The sequence below is a fragment of the Ranitomeya imitator genome, chromosome 9 (assembly GCF_032444005.1).
Source record: "Ranitomeya imitator isolate aRanImi1 chromosome 9, aRanImi1.pri, whole genome shotgun sequence".
Lineage (NCBI taxonomy): Eukaryota > Metazoa > Chordata > Amphibia > Anura > Dendrobatidae > Ranitomeya > Ranitomeya imitator.
Genome location: NC_091290.1, coordinates 24,325,483 through 24,339,118, shown reverse-complemented (window position 1 = coordinate 24,339,118; position 13,636 = coordinate 24,325,483). Strand labels below are relative to the sequence as shown.

The 13,636-nt window shown below is 43.2% G+C and overlaps 2 protein-coding genes across 5 annotated transcripts in view; one reads left to right on the top strand and one right to left on the bottom strand.

The window, feature by feature from the left end:
• Positions 1–9,037, top strand: part of BMAL1 (basic helix-loop-helix ARNT like 1) — a 52,413-nt gene extending 43,376 nt beyond the window's left edge. For all 3 annotated transcript variants that reach the window (XM_069740027.1, XM_069740028.1, XM_069740029.1), the window contains exons 15-19: positions 717–805; positions 1,025–1,133; positions 2,163–2,256; positions 2,481–2,583; positions 8,491–9,037. In XM_069740027.1, the coding sequence (XP_069596128.1) occupies positions 717–805; positions 1,025–1,133; positions 2,163–2,256; positions 2,481–2,583; positions 8,491–8,651 (556 nt within the window). In that variant the 3' untranslated portion in view covers positions 8,652–9,037. The remainder of the gene's footprint in view (positions 1–716; positions 806–1,024; positions 1,134–2,162; positions 2,257–2,480; positions 2,584–8,490) is intronic.
• A 3,062-nt stretch (positions 9,038–12,099) lies between these two features.
• Positions 12,100–13,636, bottom strand: part of BTBD10 (BTB domain containing 10) — a 43,119-nt gene continuing 41,582 nt past the window's right edge. For both annotated transcript variants that reach the window (XM_069739807.1, XM_069739806.1), the window contains one exon: positions 12,100–13,233. In XM_069739807.1, the coding sequence (XP_069595908.1) occupies positions 12,923–13,233 (311 nt within the window). In that variant the 3' untranslated portion in view covers positions 12,100–12,922. The remainder of the gene's footprint in view (positions 13,234–13,636) is intronic.

Sequence of the window (13,636 nt, the reverse complement as noted above, 5' to 3'; positions counted from 1 at the left end):
AAGTTGTCCTAAAATCTGAGGCAATTGTCATTTTGTAACTCGCCAGTTTTGAACCAGATCTTACTCCTTCTTGCAACTTTTTTTTTGTTTTTGTGCATTTGTGTTTTTTGAGCAATTACACTTTTTTATACTGTTTTTTTTTTTTTTTTTTCTCTTTTGTCCCCCAGCTTCACTAGCAACCCAAGCCTGTATAGCTGAGGCTGATGGGCATCCATACGGACTCCTGTCCCAGGTCATACCACTTCAATGCTACTATCAGATTGACAGCAGCATATAAATGGTTAACCACAGTCCACACCTGCTATCTATGCCCAATATATCCGCACCTGACACAGGATGTGCCATTACACCCAAATGAGCCAAAACTTGTCATAGTTTCATGTATTCCAAATAGACAGCTGGGAATGAGACAAGTAGATGTGCCTGAGGAATACATTTCCTGCAGCTATAAGCGTAGGTGATGGAAACAGTGTCTTGCAAAAATGGCCAAAATTTGCTACTTTCTATTACTCGAAAATGGAGTATAGGCCTTCATAAATTCCCCTCCATTTCCTTCTCTCATTGTACCTCTGATTCAACTTCTCCTCTGTGAGACTCTTTACCTGGTAAATAATAATCCTAATTAATTCTTTATTACATATCATTATGGGGAGAGGAACAGCTGTGAGCTATGATGCATGTATGTGAGTTTATGAACAGTGTTTGTTTTCTTGCAGAGCAAACATTTTAGATGGTGGAGATTCGGCCTTTTCACATTTGGCATCCTCCCCACCCAGCATGGACAGCGTCCTGCAGTCTGGAGAAGGTCAGTCTAGAATCCGTCTCTTCTGGCCCCTATAAATATCCTCCCAGATTTCTGGTCCGTGACCTAAGGTGACATCAATCTGGTGCAAATCAAGCCTTGCGCTATTCAAATAGTACCGTGATAAAGTCCTTCACCCCTGCACGACTTATTCCTGGCAGGTGCCAAAGAAAAAAAATGATTGCAGTAATTTGTGATCTTCTATCTTTGCTATGTTATCAGGTGGCACAAAGCGAACCCATCCAACAGTGCCTGGCATTCCTGGTGGAACCAGAGCTGGAGCCGGGAAGATTGGCAGAATGATTGCTGAAGAAATCATGGAAATTCACAGGTGAGCAGCTATTAGAGGGTGCATATTCAGCTAGTGTAATCATATTTAGTTCCTTTTTTTTTGTTAAAATGTATGGATTTGTTCTCCTGGGATAGTGCACGCGAAGTCGTGATGAACAGCCCCCCACCACCCTGGGAATTACATGTCATGTTCTCTTCAGGAGAGCCACTATTTCAGGAACCAGAAATGCTTGTGTGATGAAATTGCATGGGACTGTACAACAGGAATTTTCGTCCAACCCTCTGGAGAACTTCAATCACAGTCACTGATGACTATTGCACAGCTCCTGTGTCAGTATCTAACTTATTTAAGGGAACCTGTAATACTATCCATACAGTTTTTAGTAACTTTGACCCTGATCCAGCAAAACTTTTATGGTCACACAGCGGTGTAAAAGCCATAAAAAGGTCACAAAATGTTGGCACAACTTTTGAGTTGTGGGAAACTGACTCTTGGTATTTTCATGCCAGTTTTTTACAGCTCGTGAGACAGGGGGGCAGCCACAGCTTGTCTAATTCATGAGCAAGAATTTTCTTTTTTTTATAATTTTTTTTTTTTTTTTTTAAGAATGTTGGCACAAGCACTAAAACAACAAAGATAAATAAAATAAATCAACATTCGCTTTCTTTAAGGGGTACACATTTTTAGGGAACAGGGAGGGGGAGGATGGAGGGGTAACAAACGGGCAAGAAGGATGAGGGGAGGGGAGGGTAGAGGTGATAGTCCTGTTGAGAATTACCGGTACATTTTTATTTATTTTTTAGCGAAGAAACTAAAACATGTAAAGCTATATGTAGCACAAACAAGCTTGGTGGTTACTTCCAATAATTGGAGCTTAATCTTAAGAGTAATGGAGTAAGATTTTTAGCATGGTGGACACCACTCGTCAAACGCTCTACATTAATGAAATCGTGTGCATTTAATAATTTGTAATGTTGAGTCACATACAATGTCTTGTATGGACTACTGTGCAGGGCATATACCAAAGCTGTCTCATTTTGTAATTTGTTGTGTTTTTTTTTTGCACAGAATAAGAGGGTCTTCACCATCAAGCTGTGGGTCAAGTCCACTTAACATCACCAGCACTCCCCCTCCTGACGCATCATCCCCGGGGGGTAAAAAGGTAACATTCCCAGAGCACTAGCATGACCTAGCTTGGTAGTTTTTCACATAGAATTTCACCAAAATGGCAGCATCTGCAAGAAAGTAAATAATGACTCAATAGAAAAAAAAATATATAGCTCTATTCCCACATAACCCCTTACTTGTAGGCATCTCAGACTCTTTTCCAATGTGCAGTATGTGATTTTTGCAATATTTATGTTTATTTTTTTTTTTCTTCTATAGATTATGAATGGTGGCACCATGGATCTGCCAATCTCTGGATTAAATACAGGACAGCTGCAAGATAACTCCGGCTTCCCATACTCTGACAATTCCTCAATGCTCGGTAAGGGAGTGGGATGATTTTGGGGGGGAGGGGGGAAATATTGTGCAGCTGCTGTTAAAACTTCCTCTATAATGCGCGGCTCTTGCTGGGAATGTAATTTAGCCCAATATCCAGACTTTTCCTTCACCCTGACACTGGTTTTGTGTCCATATTATGGCTGCAAATTCAAGTTTGTTAGCTGAAGTCAGTGCACTTGCCAGGATCTACATTCTGACTTTATATACTTATTAGCTGAAGAGCCCAGCGTTGCCTGGGCATAGTAAATATCTGTGGTTAGTTATAGCACCTCACGTCTCTTATTTTCCCATCATGCCTCTCATTTTCCCCCTCACATCTCTCATTCCCCCCTAACATTTGTCATTTCGGCCTCACATCTGTCATTTTCCGATCACTCCACTATTTTCCCTCACTCCTCTCATTTTGCACTCACACCCCTCATTTTCACCTCAGTATATACATGTTTGTCATCTCCCTTATATATAGTATATACCTGTATGTCATCTCCTGTATATAGTATATACCTGTGTTATCTCCCCTGCATGTGTGTGTGTGTATGTATATATATATATATATATATATATATATATATATATATATATATATATTCTGCTGTGTCATCTCCTCCTATATATAGTATATACCAGTATGTCATCTGCCCTGTATATAGTATATACCAGTATGTCATCTGCCCTGTATATAGTATATACCAGTATGTCATCTGCCCTGTATATAGTATTTGTGTGTGTCATCTCCTCCCATATATAGCATATACCTGTAGGTCATCTCCTCCTGTATTAGACCTCGTTCACACGTTATTTGCTCAGTATTTGTAAGCTAAATTGGCAGCCTGATAAATCCCCAGCCAACAGGAAGCCCTCCCCCCTGGCAGTATATATTAGCTCACACATACACATAATAGACAGGTCATGTGACTGACAGCTGCCGTATTTCCTATATGGTACATTTGTTGCTCTTGTAGTTTGTCTGCTTATTAATCAGATTTTTATTTTTGAAGGGAAATACCAGACTTGTGTGTGTTTTAGGGCGAGTTTCGTGTGTCAAGTTGTGTGTGTTGAGTTGCATGTGGCGACTATTGTGAGACGAGTTTTGTATGGCGACATGCGTGTAGCAACTTTTTGTGTGTCGAGTTGCATGTGACAGGTTAGTGTAGCAAGTTGTGTGCAGCAAGTTTTGCGCATGGCGAGTTTTATGTGTGGTGCCTTTTGAGTATGTGCAAGTTTTGTGTGAGGCAACTTTTGCATGTGTTGCAACTTGTACATGTAGCAATTTTTCTGCGTGTGGCGAGTTTTGCGTTAGCCTAGTTTTGCATGTGGCGAGTTTTGAGCGGCGACTTTTATGTGGCGAGGTTGGTGAAATGTGTGCTGAAGGTGGTATGTGTTCAAGCACGTGGTAGTGTGTGTTCATATCCCCGTGTGTGGTGAGTATCCCATGTCGGGGCCCCACCTTAGCAACTGTACGGTATATACTCTTTGGCGCCATCGCTCCCACTCTTTAAGTCCCCCTTGTTCACATCTGGAAGCTGTCAATTTGCCTCCAACACTTTTCCTTTCACTTTTTCCCCATTATGTAGATAGGGGCAAAATTGTTTGGTGAATTGGAAAGCGCAGGGTTAAAATTTCGCCTCACAACATAGCCTATGACGCTCTCGGGTCCAGACGTGTGACTGTGCAAAATTTTGTGGCTGTAGCTGCGACGGTGCAGATGCCAATCCCGGACGGACAGACTTACATACAGTGGGGCAAAAAAGTATTTAGTCAGTCAGCAATAGTGCAAGTTGCACCACTTAAAAAGATGAGAGGCGTCTGTAATTTACATCATAGGTAGACCTCAACTATGGGAGACAAACTGAGAAAAAGAGAAAAAAAAATCCAGAAAATCACATTGTCTGTTTTTTTAACATTTTATTTGCATATTATGGTGGAAAATAAGTATTTGGTCAGAAACAAAATTTCATCTCAATACTTTGTAATATATCCTTTGTTGGCAATGACAGAGGTCAAACGTTTTCTGTAAGTCTTCACAAGGTTGCCACACACTGTTGGTGGTATGTTGGCCCATTCCTCCATGCAGATCTCCTCTAGAGCAGTGATGTTTTTGGCTTTTCGCTTGGCAACACGGACTTTCAACTCCCTCCAAAGGTTTTCTATAGGGTTGAGATCTGGAGACTGGCTAGGCCACTCCAGGACCTTGAAATGCTTCTTACGAAGCCAATTCTTCGTTGGCCGGGCGGTGTGCTTTGGATCATTGTCATGTTGAAAGACCCAGCCACGTTTCATCTTCAATGCCCTTGCTGATGGAAGGAGGTTTGCTCTCAAAATCTCACGATACATGGCCCCATTCATTCTTTCATGTACCCGGATCAGTCGTCCTGGCCCCTTTGCAGAGAAACAGCCCCAAAGCATGATGTTTCCACCACCATGCTTTACAGTAGGTATGGTGTTTGATGGATGCAACTCAGTATTCTTTTTCCTCCAAACACGACAAGTTGTGTTTCTACCAAACAGTTCCAGTTTGGTTTCATCAGACCATAGGGCATTCTCCCAAAACTCCTCTGGATCATCCAAATGCTCTCTAGCAAACTTCAGACGGGCCCGGACATGTACTGGCTTAAGCAGTGGGACACGTCTGGCACTGCAGGATCTGAGTCCATGGTGGCGTAGTGTGTTACTTATGGTAGGCCTTGTTACATTGGTCCCAGCTCTCTGCAGTTCATTCACTAGGTCCCCCCGCGTGGTTCTGGGATTTTTGCTCACCGTTCTTGTGATCATTCTGACCCCACGGGGTGGGATTTTGCGTGGAGCCCCAGATCGAGGGAGATTATCAGTGGTCTTGTATGTCTTCCATTTTCTAATTATTGCTCCCACTGTTGATTTCTTCACTCCAAGCTGGTTGGCTATTGCAGATTCAGTCTTCCCAGCCTGGTGCAGGGCTACAATTTTGTTTCTGGTGTCCTTTGACAGCTCTTTGGTCTTCACCATAGTGGAGTTTGGAGTCAGACTGTTTGAGGGTGTGCACAGGTGTCTTTTTGTACTGATAAGTTTAAACAGGTGCCATTACTACAGGTAATGAGTGGAGGAAAGAGGAGACTCTTAAAGAAGAAGTTACAGGTCTGTGAGAGCCAGAAATCTTGATTGTTTGTTTCTGACCAAATACTTATTTTCCACCATAATATGCAAATAAAATGTTAAAAAAACAGACAATGTGATTTTCTGGATTTTTTTTTCTCAGTTTGTCTCCCATAGTTGAGGTCTACCTATGATGTAAATTACAGACGCCTCATCTTTTTAAGTGGTGGAACTTGCACTATTGCTGACTGACTAAATACTTTTTTGCCCCACTGTACATACACACATTCAGCTTTATATATTAGATTGAACACTGGCCTTAACATCTAGCCACATTATCTAGTGTTTCAGATAACATTTCCTGACTAAAGGTACCTTCACATATAACGATTTCATTAACGATCTCGTTGCTTTTTGTGACGTAGCAACGATATCGTTAACGAAATAGTTATGCGTGACAGCGACCAACGATCAGGCCCCTGCTGAGAGGTCGTTTGGGAATGATCAGGACCTTTTTTTGGTCGCTGATCACCCGCTGTCATCGCTGAATGATGTGTTCACTGGTAACCAGGGTAAATATCGGGTTACTAAGCGCAGGGCCGTGCTTAGTAACCCGATATTTACCCAGGTTACCATTGTTGTTTTTTTTTTTTTAACTTTTACAAACACTACATACTCACATTCCGTTGTGTCACGTCCCCCGGCGTCGGCTTCCCGCACTGACTGTCAGCGCCGGCCGTAAAGCAGAGCACAGTGGTGACTTAAGTATTTGTAAAAAAAAGTAAATAAAATCGGACAATTACTCCACAAATGCTCATTTGTTTGGTGAAACTTATTTTTCAGCATGTTTAAAATTGATCATTCATAGCGTGTAATTATCCTGTGTAAACAATGTTCTGCCGAGAACAATGGCAATATCCTATGCATGTCTAATGAGCGTTCTGTGCCCCATCTAGTTGGGCTCTTTAAAGGACAACCTTCTATGTATCCAATCAGCAAAGGTTTAAAGGGTGTTAACACAAAATGACTGTTTAAACCAAGCACTGGTGCACCCATTGAGCAGCCAAGCAGTTTAGTGCACCTTCCCACCCACTTATTTTCCTTCCTTCTCCACCTTGACAGCTCTGGCTGCACGGGAACCAGAGAGGGGAGAGACGGATGGAAGACAAGTTGGCGTAAAGGTGCACTAAACTGTTTGGTCACACCACGGGCCCGAGTAAACCTGCACCATCAAGAACAGAACTATAAGGCTATGTGCCCACGTTGCAGAAATGTCCGCAGCCTTTACGCAACTCCCTGTCGCGGGTAAAATGCATGCGAAGTTCACATGCATTTTCCCACAAAACACAAGTGTTTTTAGCTTGCAGAATGCTTGCGCTTTACAAGTCATTTAAAGCATCGGTTATTCTCGCCTTCTGACGGCCCCCGATCTCCTCAGCGGCGCTCCCGGTACGTTCCATTCCCAGGGATGCTTTGGGCGAAGGACCTTTGTCATCACGGTCGCGTAACCGCGACATCATCTCAGGTGATTTGCGCAAGGCATCTCTGTGAACAGAAGCCGCCGCGTGCACCACTGAGAGGTGGGAGGACTCCGGGGGCCATCAGAAGGTAAGTATATCCCTATTTTTTTTTTTATATATTTTTTTTACAGGAATATTGTACCCTAGGCCTGAAGGAGTCTCCTTGCCTCCAGACCCAGGTACTATCAGCACATGAAGCGCTCACTTTACACATGTGGCTATGCCCACCATGCGTAAAGTGAGCTTTTCAATGCAATCCTATGGCGGCAGAATCGCAGCAGAAATAAGGAACATGCTGCGGATTTTACAGCTATGCGATTCTGCAGTGGGAAAATCCGCAGCATGGGCACAGCCGTTGCGTAATCCCATGGGAATGCGTTTAAGCTGCGGCAAAACGCAACGTGGGCACACAGCCTAAATACATATACATTAGTGCCGCCACAACGTTCCTGACACATTAAAACAGTAGACAACCTATTTAAACCAGAGAGCTGAGTATAAAGCAATGTGCGCGCACAGATGTTTAGCAGCAGGCAATGGGCAGTGTAAAAATTCACTCGTTGGGCCATGTTCATAAAATTCTTGCAGCATCCATTTAACAGGACTACAGTATTCAGTAACATTACTCACCTAGTTTTTAAAGGGGTTCTCCAGCACTGCTCACTTGCGCATCTGGACGTGATTGGTGCTCATGTTGCACCACAATGTGCACTTCTCGAACGTCACTTTACTAGGACAGCACCAAAGAACAGACCTGATCGTGCAAGTGTTGTAGTAGGTATTTAATGATGATCCATTCACCTGCCAGATGTGGGAGTGAACAGTGACAGTCAAACTAAATGAGAACTAGTCATTGTTTCCTACTACTTTTGGAAGGGATAGCAAGTGTTCCCGATTCCAGTAATATCACTTACTGGGCTACTTGCTGTAGTTTTGATAATCACTTTTCTCTGATGTAGGTCTAACTGAACACTGAGCTGTGTATAACTCCCCCAACAGTGATGGGCCACTTTCTGCATATCAGTGGTGGGGTTGACTACATGGCAGCTTGTTTACTAGTCCAACCAATAAGTGATCAAAACTACAGCAAGCAGCCCTGTAAAAGACACATTGCTGGAATCAATGTCTCTATAGTATGCTGCTCCCAGATTAGGTGGCAAACTTGTCTATTTATTCACTTTTAAAATCCTCTACTAGTAAATGATTGCCCTTGCAAGAATGTTTGAACACTTACCAAACCTTTATCTTCCACATCTGGTGTTACTGTTAACGTTTTCTTCCCCTCTTTCTACTCTCTGCAGGTGAAAACTCCCAAATGGCGATCGATATGATAGAAACGGACCACGGCTCGAGCAGTCCCTCCAATGACGAAGCTGCCATGGCGGTCATCATGAGTCTCCTGGAGGCAGATGCAGGACTCGGGGGTCCAGTAGACTTCAGTGACTTACCGTGGCCATTGTGAATAGGACTAGATCTCCCTCCTCTCCCACAGCGTCAAAGTGCATTTATGGGGTCTTTAATTACTGCAGCCCATGTCTGGCAGTAAGAGGTAAACCGGACCCCAAGATCACTTGTATGTCATCAAGCCATATCAGCTCACTGTCCTAGATCCCGCTCCAGTGATCCGACTCGTGCTGTATAAGCTTCGCATTAATTGTATATTTTGAAAATCATTGTCAGCAAATCGCATCATTTCAGATGTATGATGTACACACTGCAGAGCTCCCCTCTATGGATATTTCTTATTTACTTGTATAAAAGATGTTTTATTGTAAATCCTTTGCTATACATGGTACAGTGTAATAGTTAAATATTTTTTAAATAAATTGTTTAATTGTTATAGAACAATGTCAAATCATTTTGTTTTGATACAGGGGATTTACATAGAGGGGTTTCAATACTGATTTGCAGGGATCCTGGACTGTACCTCACAATGGCACCATACATATAGTTGTGGTTGTGCCTGGTCCTACAGTTCAATACCCTTCACGAATTGGAGCAGCAGAACCACAAATGTTATACTCATGGCATTCCTGCAATGTGCTCACTCGTTTTTAGGACTTGTATAAATCAATGGAAAAATCATGCATGTGGTGCCACCTCTTTACTTACAGGCCATGCACAATGGAGACCACCTACCATACACACATGTAGGTATACCATAAATGTAGCCCTCCACCTCACCTTTAAATCTCAACTATTTTAAAGGGGTGATTAACGTTATCACTCAGCTGGTGATCAGACCACTCCAATATCTTAATGCAGTGGTGGTCACTCATTTAGAATTACCCCTTCATGATCGATGACTTACATTTACAGCATCAGCAGTGTCCCTGCGTTTTATGCAGGCTCATGTAGTCCCGTCTCCCCCCCCCCCCCGTTGCACTTGATGGCTAACTTAATTAACCATCAAGTGCCTCATAGCTGCAGCTGTTAACCAGTGAAATGCTTCAGTCAATCACTGACCGCAGCATTTAAACACTCGCAGACGGGAGGCGCGTCAGTGATCTAGTCAATCGGCGTCCATCAAGTGATCACAGGGTGCAGATGGGCTGTGATGACAGCTGGGAGTGTACTGCATACCCCCATGCCTGTCATCGTGAGCCTCTTGTGAACGATAGCTTGTGGCCAGTGTTCCTAGATCGTGATTTTAGCTATATGCACACAGGTGCCAGGACAATTGCAGCTTCAAGTCCCTTAAGGGGGACTAATTTAATACAGTAAAGTGTGAAAGTTTAAGGCTATGTGCACACTTTCAGGATTTCTCACAGAAAATTACTGAGAAAAACCTGAAATTTTCTGCAAGAAATCCGCATGCGTTTTTGCCGCGTTTTCTGGACATTTCCCCAATGCATTTTGTAGTGGGAAATCCGCAAAAAAAAAAACACGAAAAAAAGCATCATGTGCACAAAACATGCGGAATTCATTCTAAATGATGGGATGCAACGTGTGCACACAGCCTTAAAGTTCAAATCACCCCCTTTGTCTTATTAAAACTAAACACACATTTGGTATCGCTGCGTTCAGAGAGGTCTGATCAAAATTAACTAGGAAAAAAAAAATTAAGCCAGAATTTGTTGCTGCAACAAGAGGCAATAAAAACATTGTTTTTAAATTGATACTAGCTAGTTGGGGGAAGATATTCAGTTCAGGATGCAAAAAACGTTAAGCCCTCACATAGCACCATATTGCAAAAAAAAAAAAAACAGTATGGCAGTCATACAAATTTCAGAATTTCTTGCTGAAAAAACAAACAAAAAAACCTAAACAGGTTTGGCATCTATGTACTCATACCAATCTGGAGAATAGTGTTGCCAGGTCAGTTTTTTACCATATGAACATTAAAAAAAATTGAATTGCAATGTCACTGCATTTGGAATTTTTTGTTTTTCAAGTACACTATATGGGTAAAATCAATAGTTTCTTTCAAAAGTAAAACTCATCCCGCAAAAAACAAGCCCTCATATGGCTATATTGATGGGGGAAAAAAACCACCCAGGGGTAAATACAAAACATGAACAAGCTTATTTCCAGACTTGCAAAAGCACCCCCCAAAAAGTCACCCTTTGGTGTGCAATCTGCAGCAATTTTTACAATTCAAACAACTTCTGCTGCAAAAAAAAAAAATTAAGTGGATGTTGAGGTTTGTTTTTACAAAAATGGATGCACACTGCTGACATACCGTAACTTTCTCACCAGGGGGCAGCATTTCTGAACCAGTCTCGGGGGTGGGGGTGGGGCCGCTTTGAGACATTGGTCCATATATAGTCACAACCTGAAGCTGCAGAATATGAACTATTTCCTTCCCGATGGAAACAGGCAAAAACACTTCATTGGGTGAAATGATCTTCTGCGCAGAACAAGGCTCTTGGTGGTGCATCGCCCTGTGTAAACAAGCAGACTAGAAGTGAAGCGCAAAACAGACACTTACCAATTGGGAATCGCATCGTGCCACTGGTTGGTTAATGATGCACGCTGATCGTTAAAGGACGATGCACCACCGAGAACCATGATCCTTTGTGCTGCACAAAACAATCACTATAAACTTTTCCAGTGTGAATGCAGCCTGACTTGCCTTAAGGTACCTTCACACACAACGATATTGTTAACGATATCGTTGCTATTTGTGACATAGCAACGATATCGTTAATGAAATCGTTCTGTGTGACAGCGACCAACGATCAGGCCCCTGCTGGGAGATCGTTGGTCGCTGAATAAAGTCCAGAACTTTATTTCGTCGCTGGACTCCCGTGGACATCGCTGGATCGGCGTGTGTGACACCGATCCAGCGATGTCTTCACTGGTAACCAGGGTAAACATCGGGTAACTAAGCGCAGGGCCGCGCTTAGTAACCCGATGTTTACCCTGGTTACCATGCTAAAAGTAAAAAAAACACAAACACCAGATACTTACCTACCGCTGTCTGTCCTCCAGCGCTGCGCTCTGCACTCCTCCTGTACTGGCTGTGAGCCAGAAAGCAGAGCGGTGACGTCACCGCTCTGCTTTCCGGCTCACAGCCAGTACAGGAGAGCAGAGAAGCAGAGCGCAGCGCTGGAGGACAGACGGCTGTAGGTAAGTATGTAATGTTTGTTTTTTTTTACTTTTAGCATGGTAACCAGGGTAAACATCGGGTTACTAAGCGCGGCCCTGTGCTTAGTTACCCGATGTTTACCCTGGTTACCGGCATCGTTGGTCGCTGGAGAGCGGTCTGTGTGACAGCTCTCCAGCGACCAAACAGCGACGCTGCAGCGATCCGGATCGTTGTCGGTATCGCTGCAGCGTCGCTTAATGTGAAGGGGCCTTACAGGCCTTTCCCAACAATCTAATGTAATCGCGGGTTATTTATAGGCAAACAATGCATCTATTATGGGATTAAAATGAGCTTTACACATAAGGATGACAGAGGCAGGTTTAAGCCCTCTCTGGCCTTAGACGACTATTCCACAGCGTCTCAGACAATATAAAATAATGACTTTTATTTAAATGCAAAACATACAATCATTTATTGTAAAACAATTCTATTGGTAAACCTGGCCCAGCAAAGATTGTGGTGTAAGGCATCGTTTGCTTCAAGCCGCACTGACCGACATCCCGGCTGCTCCGGACACTGCAGTTTCATGATGATATACTGTGATCGGGAGGATTTTCTGTGAAGCCCTCCAGCTCTGGAAGAGAGACGACCCCGCTTGTGCTCAGAATATATTTAGAGGGGATTAATAAGCTCACTATATATCCAAACATTTTTCTATATAGATGCACTTTTTAAGTTAGTACTAATATTCTATAAAATAACTTTACAAACACCATCTGAAACCATCCATAAAGTGCCACTACGAAAGACTGGGTGTACTTAATGGAGGGGGGACCCTGTGATATTGCCCAACTTCCACTGTGTAGCAGAGAAGGGATCCTTACAATGTGCGGGGAAGAAGTGAAGAGACAGCCAACATCACAAGACAGCGGGAACCTCTGCTCGTTCCTTTGGTCTTTAAAAAAGGAAAACTCCACACTGCACAACCAAAACAGTTTGTTGGTATAGTATACATCCCACATGTGGCGTTGATGCCACATCGCCGTTCAGACCTCCTTTTTTTGTTTGTACTGATTGTAGAGGAAAAGAAAAGTAAATCACCAGTGACTGGTGGGATTCACCTCCTGAAACGGCGAATTACACATTGCCTCTGGATGTCAAGAACTTTGCACCCTTTCCCAGCAGCTGTAGTGAAGTCTGTATTATAAGGTGGAGTTCTGCCCATCTGGTTCTGTGTCATTGTTGCCTGGGGTGGGGTGATTAGGTAAGATATCGAGCTCGTCTACTTGAGGCGTTGGGTGCATATCCACCAGTTGGTCCTGTGGGATGTCTGCGGCGGCTGCAGCCAGGTTTGTGATGGATTTGCTTTTTACACACTGGAAGTCCACATGCCTGCTTTTCCCCTCTTCCTTCTCCCAGGACATCCTGATGAAGGGCCGCTGCACGTAGTTGTAGATCACCTCAGGCCGCCCACCTGGCCTCTTCTTGACTTTTTCCTTATATGTTGGGTAACCTAGAAGAAGTGAGAAACTAGATAAGATGCTGCTTGTGTCATCAATGCGTGAAGCTATGGAGGCACAAATGGTCTTGGCATTTCTTAGAACTGATAAGTGAGGGAGGTATAAACTAAATACATGCCATAATGACACATTGGGTCTATAGGAATGTATACATTTTCACAATTTGCTAACAGATGAGACAGTGTATATTAAAGTCCTAAGTAAGTGAAAAATCAGCTCACCCCCTGAGGCGTAATTCCAGGATAGCTGCACAGGAATCCTGCTGCTGCACAGTACTCAGCAACTTGCACAGTGTGAACATGGATCCGGCTCACACACCAGGGTGTTGATCCAAACAAAGCCGAATTAAAGATTTGTAAGAATTCTTTTTAAAATGGTACATCATCAATTAGGACG